General features: G+C 40.9%; 1 protein-coding gene across 3 annotated transcripts in view; it reads right to left on the bottom strand.

The window, feature by feature from the left end:
* Positions 1–10,278: 10,278 nt before the first annotated feature.
* ANKIB1 (ankyrin repeat and IBR domain containing 1) overlaps positions 10,279–14,217 on the bottom strand; it is a 148,760-nt gene continuing 144,821 nt past the window's right edge. For all 3 annotated transcript variants that reach the window (XM_059171088.1, XM_059171091.1, XM_059171089.1), the window contains exons 19-20: positions 13,802–13,935; positions 10,279–13,453 (exon numbers count right to left, since the gene is read on the bottom strand). In XM_059171088.1, coding sequence (XP_059027071.1) covers positions 12,710–13,453; positions 13,802–13,935 — 878 coding nt within the window. In that variant the 3' untranslated portion in view covers positions 10,279–12,709. The remainder of the gene's footprint in view (positions 13,454–13,801; positions 13,936–14,217) is intronic.

Genomic DNA, 14,217 nt, shown 5'->3' with positions numbered 1-14,217 from the left:
ACATTCTTGAATATTATGACATGACTTTTTTTTTTTTTTTTTTTTCAAGAGTGAGATAAACTAAAGAGTTCTACCTTTTCCCTAAGTCCCAGGGTCAGACTGGAGAGAATAATAGCAGCCATGTAGTAGGGGGTAGAGAGAATTAACAGTTAATTGTCCCTGTCCCACCTCTATTTGTGGGCTTATCTCAGCAACCACCTCCCCTGATTGTCTGGAACTACTAAGAAAATTATTTTAATTATGATAAAATACACATAATAAAATTTACCATCTTAACTACTTTTAAGTGTACAGCTCAGTAGTGTTAAGTACTTTCACAGTATTGTACAACCAATCTCCAAAATGTTTCCATCTTGCAAAACTGAAACTCCATACCCACTGATCAATAAGAAGTTTTAATATTTTCCATGACTTATTTATACATTCCTTACATAACTGGTTTGATTATGCTCCTGAAGGTCATAGATTAGACAGATCTTTATATTCCTCTTGGAGTCTCACACCTTGTTGGTATGAGATGCTCGATGAGAAAATTTTCACCGGGATACAAAAGTTCACACTTTCAAATCCATCCAGAGGAAATTTGGCTACATCCTTGCCTCACCTGTTTGTAATCCAGGTGTCGGTCAAGCCAGTCTCTGGTGCTTACCCCAGCAGAAAGTCACACCTGCAGGATGAACAAAGGCAGGGAGCAGGCCCACCCTTGGTGTGCTTCAGCTGGTTCAGGGAGGGAGTCCAAGAGGAGAGATTTATGTTATGTCAGGTGAGGGAGGACCTCAACTTTTAGACTCAGGATTTTGGACCTTCATCTTGTAGGCCTAAGATTTTGATTGCAGTATCATGGTGAAGGCACTGCTATAGAAGAATGTCTGGCCATTGCAGGTGGGTTATGGCAGAGAAGGAAGGGTTAGAGAGGAAGTCTGTATCAGAGCTAATGCAGAGGCATACACTGAAGGCACTAAAGGACAGACCTAGGATGATAAATGGGATAGAATGAGTCAATCATATGTGATAATGGACAAAAAAGGGTGTTGGAAGTTGATGTCTGATTGGATGACTCTTCAGGGCAGGGGAGAAATAGGGCAGTCCCAGATTTCACTGGGGGTAATTGTCATTTACTAAAATAAAGCCATCTTAGGAAAGAGGGAAATGGCTTGGGGGGTTGTGATGTGAGAAAAGGTTTAGATATTTTGACTATGTGGGAACAGGAAATGTGAATCTGGCAGAGTTCAAGGGCTGAAGCTTGGGGCTAGAGGTAATTGGGGGCCATCGCAGGTGAGAAATGAGGCCGGGAGGACAGATGAAACAGTCAGGAATGACATACATAGGGGAGTCCAAAGACCAGATTCCAGAAATGTCAGTAATTAGTAGACTGAAGGAAGAAAAAGAATATTGGGTAACGAAAACAACAGTGAAAGTGTAACGTTACAGAGGCTGGGCAGAGCCTTCCAGGAAGGTATTGGTGAGGTGTTGCCTTAATTCACGTAGGGCTGCGAGGTCTCAGAAACCTTGAGAACACACTACACTGTTTCATTAAACCTACACCCAAAGGTCACAATAAAAGCAAGTGCAAGACCAATGGATTTGACAATGACTGGATCACTGATTTGGAGGGCAGCGAGGACAGAGTGCAGACTTCATGGAGGCAGGAGAAGTTGTGGAAGGAGAGAAATCTGGTTGCTTCACTCCTGGAAGGAGAGAAACAGCAGGGGAAGGCAAAGGTTGTGTGTTTTTTACTTCTTGGTTTTTCACTCCCCAGGATGGGGGGCATTTGGGGCACGTTTGAAGGCAGGAGGAAATGAAGGTGCTAGAAATGGAGAAAAATCCTAGTGAGTAGGGATAGAAAGAGGAAGGGCCTCAGACAGGCCCAGGGCTTTTTTTCCAAAACTGGAGAGAGGGATTGGAACATTTACCTGTGGCAGCCTCTTTTGGGACAGAGGAGAGATGTGAAGCAGAGGAGGTAGGGTGTGCAGAGCCCACGCTGGGGGGATCAGGACTCTGAGAACAGCAGAGGTTTGCTCTGGCTGCCAGCGGTTCGGCAAGTGGGAGTCAGCCTGAGAGGACTGGGAAAACTCCTTCCTCATTTATCCAAAGTATTAGAGAAAAGAAGGCTGTGAATAAGGCAGATGAGCTTTTCCAAATAGACACAATCAAGAGTAAAGAGTTCTAGTTCAGGAAATTTTCAAACAACAGTGGATTATAGATTATAATTCTGTGATGACTGCAGATCACCATAGTGTAATTCTTTCAGACCATCAGTCTGAAATGGATCAGTCAGCCAGCGGTTTAGATTCAGGCGAGCTTTGTCTGTGTGTCTGTCTTTGATGCTATGGCATCGCAAATTAGACAAACAGAATAAAATGAAATAGAATCAGACCGAAAAATCAAGGCTGTGGGAATAAAAAGCTTACTGTGGAAGGAAGTTTGATTCCTTCCATTGAGGAGGTTAAGTCTTGGTTTTCCAAAGGCCCAAAGTTAATAATAAATTAGGCTAACATGGAATTGAAGTGAACTTGACTGGGCAAAATAATTTGCAAATGCCACCTGTTTTCTGCTGGGGCCAGACATTTGTCTCACAGCTTTTCTAGGATTCCTTTCTAATCTAACCATTGCTTTAGAATGTTTCTGCCATTTCCTTGTCTCCTAAAGGAAAACCAGGAGCCAGCAGGGACAAGTTTTGAGTGAGCTGAACCCTCAAAGTATCATTCTGAAATTCTTAGTGGTGGTGTATGTCTCTCAAATTGCTGCAAGCCAAGTCCCCGACACCCAGAAGACTCTTGCTCATCCTCCCCTGTCCTTTTCCCAAATTGTAGCTAATGGAAGAGATGCAGAACTGAGAGGAGTCTGGAGGTAACAGTGGACTTTAGCTTCAGTTAGAATCCCCAGGGTTTTGCTGAGCCAAATTCCTCTGCCTTATTTCCAGTGATTTTAGGACTCAAAAAGCTACCACCTGTGCAAAGGGAGGTAGGTTCCTGACATGAGATTAACTTGTTACTGCCACAGAAGGTGAGAGATGCCCAGTGTAGGAGAGCTTTGCTGGAGAAAGAAAACAGACGGAGCCTAGATCAGAAACTATACAGTAAACCAATAACAAACACAGAAAATCTTTGAACTGGATCTCGAGCAAAATGAAGATTAAAGGTCATACCATGTAAAGGAATCTTATGGAGATGGGGGTGGGGGGAAGGCAAGCCTGCCTTGGAGAAGGGTCTTATAGGGAAAATATTATCAAGATAGTAAATGCCCTGGTACCTTCTCCTAATACAAACATTATACACATGGACAGTTCCTTTATACCAGAATTCAGCAAACTAAGGCCCCTAAACCAAATCTAGTCTGTTTCTATAAAGTTTTATTAGAACACAACCACAGCCATTCATTTACTTACTGCCTATGAATGCTTTTGTGCTACAACAAAATGGAATAGCAGCCACAGACACTATGTGGCCTGCAAAGTCTAAAATATTTACCAGCTGGATTTTTACAGAAGTTCACTGACCTATCATTTACATAATTAAAATGTTAAGATCCTCATGGATGATTGACAAGCACAGCATGTTTAAGTAATATTATTGAAGTATAAATTGCTTTGGGAAGTACATTTCTGGTTAACTACCAGATACGTGTAAGTTGAATTTTTGAGAACTCTGCTATGTATAATATATGGATGCAGGGAATGCTTCTATTTTCTCTTACAAATACAACACCTGGCAAGTCTAGGCAATTTTTGGTTTCAAGTTCTACAGAACTGACTCTATAGAAATCATTATAATACTTAATCTAGAAATTACATAGACTAAATTCTGTATTAAGCAATTTATTGCTCTCAGGGAAGACTTTGGAGCCTGAACCCCTTTAGTACCTGGCATGCAAAGAAGAAGGGGCCATTTTCTAGCACCAAAGAATTGTGCAGGGGTAGGATGGGAGAAATTAGATGCCTCTTCCATCTGGTCTCTCTAGAATAGAGAGCTTCGTTTCTAGATTTAACTGAATTTTTAGATCTCAAGTAAGACACCTGAATTTTAAGTCCAACACTATAGTCACACACACCTGACTTTCTGGTAACCTGTTGTTTCAGATTAGGCCTAGCTCCACTATTTTACTAGATTTTCTTACTGTGTTTATAATGTCATTACTTACTGGCAAAGTCTTGATGGGCGTAACCTCTGAAATATGAGCGAGTAGAAAAGGACTTTAAAGTCACTCAGCGAAAAAAATCTCGGAGGACCCTCTAAAGCTCCTGGGTCTGGATACATTAACAAACATTGCCATGTGTGTACCTGCCAGAGGCTTTGATACAGTGCCCTGGTGAATTAATTCCATAAAAGAAGAAAATTCAGCTGGGAAGCTTGAGGTTTTGCATACGATCCTGGCATCAAGAAAGCCTTGCTGTATATAATAGGGACAAGCCAACAGATTTCTTAAGTTGCTGCTGTCCCAGCAACACATCAGGCATTTCCACTGTCTCAGCAACGTTCCCAACCTCACACAGCCTATTGCAAATCTACTCTATGTGCTGTTACATAGTGACTTGATTAAAAGAAATTCTTTTTTTAAATTTTTTTATTTTTATTTTTTTAAAGATTTTATTTATTTATTTGACAGAGAGAAATCACAAGTAGATGGAGAGGCAGGCAGAGAGAGAGGAAGGGAAGCAGGCTCCCTGCTGAGCAGAGAGCCCAATGCGGGACTCGACCCCAAGACCCTGAGATCATGACCTGAGCCGAAGGCAGTGGCTTAACCCACTGAGCCACCCAGGTGCCCCGATTAAAAGAAATTCTAATACAACCATGGCAATCTTTTTACTTCTGCACTTAGTAAGGACTCTAGGCCACACCTCTTGGCATCAGTCTATCTGAGGAGATTAATTTATTCCCAATATTAGAAATTTGTCTTTTGAGAAGAGCCCCCATTTTGAAAACCCATCAGGAGTGGCCTCAAACCCAATAAGGCGCAGCACCTTTGTCCATCAACTTCAGATGTCCACAGCAGGGTAGTGGACGCTTACAGGGAAAAAACTGGGAGAATGCAGAGTTCAGGTTATGCTTTCTATAATGCCCACAAATGTGGGGCTACCTATAATTTACTTTTAACTTCTGTTCTTATATTATCCCAAACAGGTATTCCCTTCTCTAGCTCTAGGCAGGGTTCGATGAGCACATGTATCTATCTAATACAAAAGGGCCTTGGTGAAACTACTCATCTTAAGGGCTAATTGCACAGTTAGGCTCGTTCTTTTTAAAATCAGTATGCCCCTTGGCACTCAGAGGCTCAAAACAACGTCAATGGCCAAAATATCCATGGCACATACTTGACGCAACTGTCAAGAACAAATGTTGGCAGTTAATCATAGTCTTTGAAACAAATCCAGTGCTGAAGATCTCACTGATGGTTCTCAAGTTGCAGCACTACTGACAGCTCATAATGCACTAAGAAAACCCTTTACTGATCTGATTGTTGCTCTAAAGATGCAGTCAGCACACCATAGCCCGCAGGCCAAATTTGGCCTTTGTTTTTTAACTTTTTATTGTGAAATAATTACAGATTCACAGGAAGTTACAAAGAAAATGTAGGAAGGCCCTGTGTACTCATTACCCAGTTTCCCCCAGTGGTTCTTACATAAGGTACAACATCAGAACCAGGAAATTGACATTAGTACAATATGTATGTGCAGTTCCACATTTTATCACACGTGTAGATTCATGTAGACAGTGTAACCAAGATAGACTATTCCATCACCACAAAGACGTCCCTTGTGCAACCCCTTTATAGCCACACCCCCACCCCCACCATCCCTAAGCCCTGATAGCCACTCATTTGTTTGGCATCTCTATTTTGTCATTTCAAAAAATTTACATATGTGGAATCATACAGTAGGTGACATTTTGAGATTGGCTTTCTTCACTTAGCGTAACCCCTTTGAGATCCATCCCACTCGTCACACGTCGTGTCAGTTGCTCATTCCCCTTTCTCAGCTGAGTAGCATTCCACTGCAATGAGAGACCACAGTTCGCCATTCCTCTACCAGAGGACATTGAGTGGATTCCAGTTTTTGGTTTCTACAAATAAAGCTGCTATGAATAATTATGTACAGGTTTTTCTGTGGACATGTTTTTCACTTTCCCTCCAGGAGTGCAAGTGCTGGGTCCTATGACAAGTGGACGGTTGGTTCTTAAAAGAAACTACCCAACTCTCCTCCAGGGAGGCTGTGCCATCACATTCCCACTAGTGGCGCCCAGGCGATCCAGTTTCTCTGCGTGCTTGCCAGCATTTGGTGTTGCTGCTATTTCTTTTAGCCTGTTTTATAGGCACGTAGCATGTCTTACTGTGATTTTAAATTCGTATTTCCTGGTGGATAGTGACGTTGAATTTTTCACGTGCTCCTTTGTTAGTCACATTATCTTCTTCGGGAAAATGTCTCTTCATGTTTTTGTCCATTTTAGACTGGATTGTCTTTGTACCGTCGAATTTTGAGGGTTCTTTATATATTCTAGATTCGTGGTTTGCAAATCTTCTGTCTGGAGCTTTTCGCCTTTGCAAGGCTCTTTTGCAAAGTGCTAAATTTTGATGAAGTCCAATTTATCAATGTTTTCTTTTATGGATCATGCTTTTGGTATCAAGCGGTAGAATTCTTTGCTTAATCTGGATCATGAAGATTTTCTACTACGTTTTTTACTTCCTGAAAGTTTTATATTTACATTTAAATTTGTGATCCATTTTACATTTTATGTAGTGTGAGGTTTAGGTAGTCATTCATGTTTTTGCCCATTTTAAAACCAATTATTCCAGCATCATTTGTTGAAAAAACTATCCTTCATTTATTTTTTGTACCTTTGTCAAAATCAATTGATGACACCTGTGTGGGGCTGATTTTGTATCTCCATCTTCTGTAGATCTATGTGTCTATCCTTCCACCAGTATCAGTCTTGACTACTGTAGTCTTGAAAATGAGAACAATTCTTCCCACTTAATTTTTCTTTTTCAAAATAGTTTTTAGCTATTTTAGTTCCTTTGCCTTTCCATATAAGTTTTAGAATTGTATTCTCTATAGCTTACAAGAAAATTTTGCTGGGACTTGGTAGAAATTGCTGCCAAGCAATTGAATGGAGTGCAGGCATTCTGTCAACTGAGACCTCAACTCCCCCAACTAAGCCAGTGACCTTGCTTCAAGTTGGGCTCAAAATATCTCCTGAAGGGGTAGCTTCTAATTTTTTTTTTCATGTAAATTGAGATACTTACTGCTGTGGTCAGGCTAGCTGCACTCTCAAATATACCTCTTCTAACATCATTTCTATTTGACTTGCAATGCCTGCTGGGCCCAGGTTAACAGTTTCTAAGTACAGTTGACTCACTCCAAATTGGAGATGTCCTATAAGTGAGTCACAAGGCCTCCATGGGTCAGGCATTCAGTTTCAACGAGAGTCTAGGAGCCAGTTAATAGTGAAATTTCTACAAAATGGGTGTGCTTGGTGCCTGCTTCAGACAGGTGGCAATGTTGTGCTGGGAAATGGCCCAAGTACTTTAACCAAAGGAGTGTGTTCTCTTTCTTCTCCTGGGTTCTTTATTGTTTCCGCTGGACCACAGGAGAGGAGAGGACAAGGAGGCTAATTGGAGAGTGATTTACATGACCCACTGTCACTTCTCTACATATGACAATCCTTGAATGGGAGAAATCCCATGAAAATTATGAGATGGGTACTTCCGGGCATGTAACACATCAGTTCCAATAGACATTCAGATTTGGAAGCTGTGATATTACATAAGTCACCCACAGGGCCCCACTCACAAGGGAAGCCCACCTTCTCTGCTGCGGAGCTTGTCCTTTCCCAGCTGAGGAGTATATAATGTGTGAGTCCGGAGCTACAGCAGGTGGCATATGGGACCCAGGTCCTGTTATCCCCTAACCAAGAAGGAGGGGAAACCTGAGGAGGTGGGGGGACGCTAGCCTGTGGGGAGGGAACTTAACTGTTCCATGGCAGGGGTGATGCCCATCAACATCCAGAGAGAACCAGGGCCCAGGGGCTTCTTTCTTCTCCACCCCCACCCAGCACCTCTGTCACTCCAGCACTTACACCTTGTCATCATTGCCAGCTATGAGGGCCACCTGCCCTGCGTGCACTTTCGCATGTGAACAGTGCCACGATTGCTTGCAGCCCAACCAAATGCACTTTTAAACTTTTGGTCCATCCAAAGCTCTCAATCAAAAAGCAAGGTTCTTATCACTGATACCATTTATTTTCTGTTTGGGGATCCTTGACTCTGGAACTATATCTGCCTTTCAGATAGTCACAGGAACTGCTGATTCCTTGTCATGAAAATATTCCTTCCTCTGCCTGCCTGCAAGAGTCACCAACGACTAAGGCACCATTTGGCCAGCTTGTTTCAGTCCTTGCTTTTTGGCAAAGCCTTTAAACATTGGCTCAACTTCCGTTCAGTAATAAGCAGGACAGTGGGAATCCTTCCTCTCCGCATTAAGCCTCATCTGTCACTTCGAGAGAGCATTCACTACCACTTCCAGGGAGTCTTAGATTCCCAAATCTGACCCATGGTTCCTTCCAGAAAAATCACGTCTCTGTCAGCATTCCATCTCCATTGCCAAAACTGTCAGGCCTGGGATTTGATTTTACCCTATCAGTAAGAACCCGTAAGTAAGCTGGCCTGTCATAGCATCATAGATGTGGACAGAAGACAAGACTCTTGGGTCAGAGGCCAAGGATCTTATTTAGCACTCATGACACAGCCTGCAGAATGAACATCGGCATGTTTGTGGCAGTTCTCCTTGTCCCTAGTTCCAATGGGTCCAGATGGATGCCAAGCATGCAACTGAGAAACACCGACGGTGAGGAATCTACTGCTTTTACAGCATACCTGCTCCCTGTCCTCAAGGTTACTAACTACATAAATCCTGAAAAATACCCAGGCAAAACGGCTGTCAGGCCTTGCAGTCTTGGGACACCCAGCAAAGTGTGTGGGCGCAGAAGAGGTGCAAGAGAACTAGACTGTCTTGTCTGACAATTAGCCTTTCCTATATTGTGTCCTTCCTCCTTTCATGTATGTATCTCTCATGCTCTCTGTAAACTGATGCCTTGTGCACTTTAGGCCCTTGTGCAATAGCTGGCTACAAAATGACATACAGCTCAATCTAGAATATCTTTATGCTACAGTTTCAAAGACTGAAGGATAAGCCCTTCAAAAGTTTGCCCACCACTCACAGTTTGTCAGCCACCTGTCAGTCCTAAGTGGAACAGAGAGCTAAAGAGAATTTTTCTGGTTCATCTTTCTTTAATAACCACGATGACTGCCCCTTCCTAAAATAATGATGGTCACTCAGTAGTCTAGAAAGAGCCACTTCTATTTTTCTAGAAAGAAACCTACCTATTGTGGTGAGAGGGTGTTGGGTGACAAGGCAGTAACATATTGTTGCTAAGAAGAAGACCCAGTGATTATCCTGATGGCCCAATGTTGAGATAATACCATTCAGATCCAGTGCAGAGCACATGACAATTTTTTTTCCCTAGAGAGTTTTTATTTCAGCCTTAAGAAATACTCCCCAAATCTGTTATTTAGATTCCAAGATTCTACTCTTCAGAGATACACTAACTATAACTTTTAAGATTACAAGCAAACTTCTGTTAAGTCTCAAGTTTTAATTCATGACAGGTAAACAATAATATCTGAGGACTAAATGGAGAACAAAAATGAGATCAGTTGCTGCAGTAAACAACATCTGAAGAATAATTCAGCAGATGGACATTCGCGGTTAAGTTGCAGATCCACAGAATGAAAAGCATAAATACAACGACATGACTAAGTGGTTATCACCGGCAGACTCCGTGAAACCTGAAGGTCAGATGCACAGGGCTGTTTTGGTAACTCAGAAGGGACAGAATAATAAAATGGTGGTGCTTCTATGCATATGGCATACAAAATTCTTCCTGTTCTATTCACAAAATACCTTAAAATTCTATCTTTTTCTGTGTTTCTATTGGGAGAGTTCAAGGAAAAATCATAACACTTTTCTCCTGAAAGCTGCAGTGATGCAAATAAAAGGAGTGCTGAAGTCACAACGTTTTAACACATTGTCATGCAGTGTTCTGGAGTTTATCTTTGGGGTATAAAATACTCAGGAAGAGGGCAGGGGTAAAAAAATATTAGGCACTAATCAATTACATTTAAGAACCAAATTAATCCCATTTATTGGAGGGAATTTAATTTGAAGAAAATCAGCTTCCTGACTTGGTTAAAACAAAGTCTATAATGTAATGAGACAAAAATGAAGTGGTTTAAGTAATAAATGTTTAATCAAAGAATTTTACATATTATTAACAGCATTCATTTGGCCAAACATCTACACGTTTGTAGAATCCTACTGTATATAAAGTGGGAATGTATCAAGTATAGACTATGAAAGTGCAAATAACAAGTCAAGGTTAGAGTATTTTTTTTTAACATTATAAAATTAACTTGTTTACAAAATAGGCTTTGCCAAACTTTATTTCTGAATTGTAAAGTCAATGACTGTGTTGTTTTTAAAATATGTACCAAGGAAATACAAATTGAATAATGATCATTTTTCATGCTCAGGAGATAACAGCACAGAAACGAAGGGTGCTGCACAAGGTGCAAGGAGCTGGAACCCATCACATACACTGTCTCCACAGGTCTCCACACAGACCACTCTTTCTCACCTTATTGCAGCTTTGCAAGACGTCTTGATGTGATACAAAGACTCTTCCTATTGAAAAATTACAACTTGGTCTAAAAACTGATTGGTGTCGATTATATTTAATCCAAAATAAATTTGTAAAAAAATCCTTTAATGGACTGTTTCAGTTTAATATACAGTAATACACTGTAGACAAAGTTAATATTTTCCCCAATAGTTTAATGGGGATTGATATCAATGTTTCTGGTAACTGGGGAAATAAAAGCTAATGTGGACCTTTGATATCCATGGCACAGGAGCAATTCACACATAATTTATTCCAAGGGAACCTGGGGAATATTAAGTATTCTAATATAATGTTCTAGCCATATGAATTCGAAGGACAAGAATTTCAAAAGCAGGTTCTAGAGGAAAAAAATATTAATCAAAAACCGTAATCACAACTCACATGGATATCAATAATAATATAACCTTTTACCCAGCCCAGGACTTGCCTGTACACGCTCAGTACCGAAATTTTGGTATCTGTAGATTTCTGGTAAGAATCTGGCAAAACATTAAATGGAGTGTTGCATATCTATTTTGTCTTATGCTAGTTTTGATAATACATAAGTAAAACAGCCATTCCAACAGTTTACTCTAGTTTTAATTACACACTGTACCATTGTTTCTTAATTACAACTATGACCAGTATTTTCTTCACAGTAAGACACTGATAACTAGGAAGTTGATTTTTTTCAACACTAAACAGTAATCACACAGCAAATGAGTATTGTGCAATAGAACAAACACATCAGCATTTGCTATTAGGCAAACAAACTGTTTGAACATTTAGTTGTTATATTTACTGTAAAGGCAAGGCCATGGGTGGTTTTATGGAGGTCTTTGCAATTCATAGCATAGTTACTTCAGAAGAGACACTGAAATTTGAATTACTCACTTATTTAACTGGCAACTATCCATTTAGTTAGGCAAAGGCACGGTAACATGTTGCGCAGGATGTTTTATTGAATTTTTTAATAATTGTGGGATTTACTATAACTCATGAAAACTCCACGGTTTTTTCTATTTTATAAAACACTTACCATTAAAAGTAATTGCACCCATTAGTAATTAGAATGCACTGTAAAAGTGTGAAAACAAAGAACTATGATTGCACTTCCAATAAAGTGTCTCTTAAAATACAGCACCGCTGTTGCTAATCAACTGTATTTTAATATTAAAATAAACTGTTTTTAACAGCAGCATTAGGTTTAGTTAACTTAAGCTACAGGCTACATTTATTTAAATGCAGTCTCCATGGCAACAAAAGCCCATTCAATTCTGGAATATCACTGCTACCAAGTGGCACCTTTAACTCCTGGGAAGGCCGAGACTCCTCTGGAGCCCTCCAGGACACTGCACGCCTACACGCCTTGTTAGTCAGCGCATGAGTCAGTTTGGCACAAGTGGACTGTAATAGACATGACAAGAAATCTTTGATTCATGTGAATATGAAACTACACTGTGGTAGATGTAGCACTAAGGAGAAGCCTTGGATACCTCAGTTCATACTGCTCACACAGAAAGGAAGAAGGTGATGGAAGAGCACAAACAGACCGAGGAACGAATGTTATTAGATCTGTCCAAAATAACTTCTAAAATGAAGAAAACTTTTTTCTTTAAAAGAGGAAAAACCACCCAAGGCTTAGGGAGTAAGCCTTTAATTTAAACGTTCAATTTAAGTATTGCCAACCTTAGGCTAAACAGAGGACTGCACTTTCTCAGAATGTGGAATCTAGCCTACTCATTCCATTTGTGTTTCTCTTACTCTTCTTTTTTGTCAGTACAAAAGGGAAAAGCTATCCCATTAAATACCCAAGAAATTCTCCGTAAGGTTAAAATCAGACATGAAGCTACCGTTCAAGGGAACTCCTTCATATTCAACCTAATGTCAGTGGTTTAAAATGGAGTTGGAATTGAGTTGGTCAAGTCTCTATAAAGCATCCTCCACTAGAATCCCATCTGTACCTTTGACTCATTTAGAGCCCAGAGGTCTGCAGTTCACACTAAATGGACTTGTTCAAGCCAGTCACTGGAGGTTTGAGGTGTTTGACTTGAAACATCTGAACCATCCCCCTTGTTGGCTGCCTCATTACCACTATTGCCAGCTACAGATGTGGCCTCCCCAGCCAGAGTATTTTCTTCCAAAGGATTTGCTTCTTCTATTTGGGTTCCTCTACCTTCACTGACCACAGCATCTTCAAACACTGAATCTTCTTCTGGTGGCAAGAGTTCCATATCCCTTACACCTTCTGACTCATCTTTGACACAGGGAAGCTGAGAATCTGCACTGATTTCTGTAGCTGCTGGAGGAATCAGGGCAATACTCTGAGGGTTCATGTCATGAAACCAAGCCATGATATTGCCAAGGAGATTGTCATTGATGTTGGCATCCTGGCCAGCTGAGTCGGGGTCACTGGACGAGGGATAGAATTCACTTCTTGCCTCACTGAGAGGGTGTGAACTCAGAGTGTCAGTTGAAAATGGGTCACTTTCTGTTCCTAATCTCATGAGGCTGTCACCAAGTTCCAACAGCTCAGAGCTGCTCAATGCTGCCCGAGGGCTATCTGTGTTCCTGGGGACCGAGTCTAGCCTGGAAGGTAAAGAGGTGCCTATAGCTCCTAAGGATGCCTCATTACTGAGGAGGTCTCTATTTTCCTCATCAATGGCCAGCCCGGATTCTTGCAGTGATAACTGTATTGCAAGAAGTATATTGGGATCATCTTCATCCAAGGAACTCAGAGCCTGAGGTGACAGAAAGTAAAATCACTTTAAAATTTTAAAGGAAAAATGATTTAACTGAATAAGGTTTAGCACCTACTCTTTTCCCAAAGATAATAAATATTACCTTTATTTATACACAATTATTGTGTTATCTACTCAAATCTTAATTTTGTCCTTGACCACACTAAAGAGAAAAAAGAATCCTTAAGAAAACTCTGAAATTTAAGAATCTTCCCCAGTATCACATCTCTGAAACAAAGGTTTTAGAATGAAAAGAAGAAAAAGAAAAGCAATAAAAGTAAAAATAGGAAGCCATGCTAAACAGAGTAAGAACATAAACAGGGGCAACGAGCTGCCCAGGAAGGCTACCTGAAGAGAGTCCTGGTTTTCAGAGCGACTGGCAGGGGTGTAGTCGCGTAGGGAAGAGCTGTGCAGCACGCTCATAGACGCGGAGCTCACCACCGAGGCACCAGGCCTGCGGCCACTGCCACCATCCGGGATGTCTGTTTCAAAGCAAGTGGAGCCAGAGACAATTTAGTCATACAAAATTTCACTCATCTTTTCTTTTTTTCGGCCGACAATTTCTCTTTTGGTGCTGTCAAAAACCCGTGTTCACTTAATCTTTCAGTGATTTCTCTTCCATATTTGTCTCATCAAATATATATAATACTGGGGCATCTGGATGGCTCAGTCAGTAAGGCATCTGACTTTTGATCTCAGCTCAAGTCTTGATCTCAGGGTTGTGAGTTCAAGTCCCACACTGGGCTCCAAAAAGGGGTGCTAAC

Source organism: Mustela lutreola, chromosome 4, assembly GCF_030435805.1.
Source record: "Mustela lutreola isolate mMusLut2 chromosome 4, mMusLut2.pri, whole genome shotgun sequence".
NCBI lineage: Eukaryota > Metazoa > Chordata > Mammalia > Carnivora > Mustelidae > Mustela > Mustela lutreola.
The sequence above is the reverse complement of the archived record's forward strand: the minus strand, read 5'-3'. Positions and strand labels throughout refer to the sequence as shown.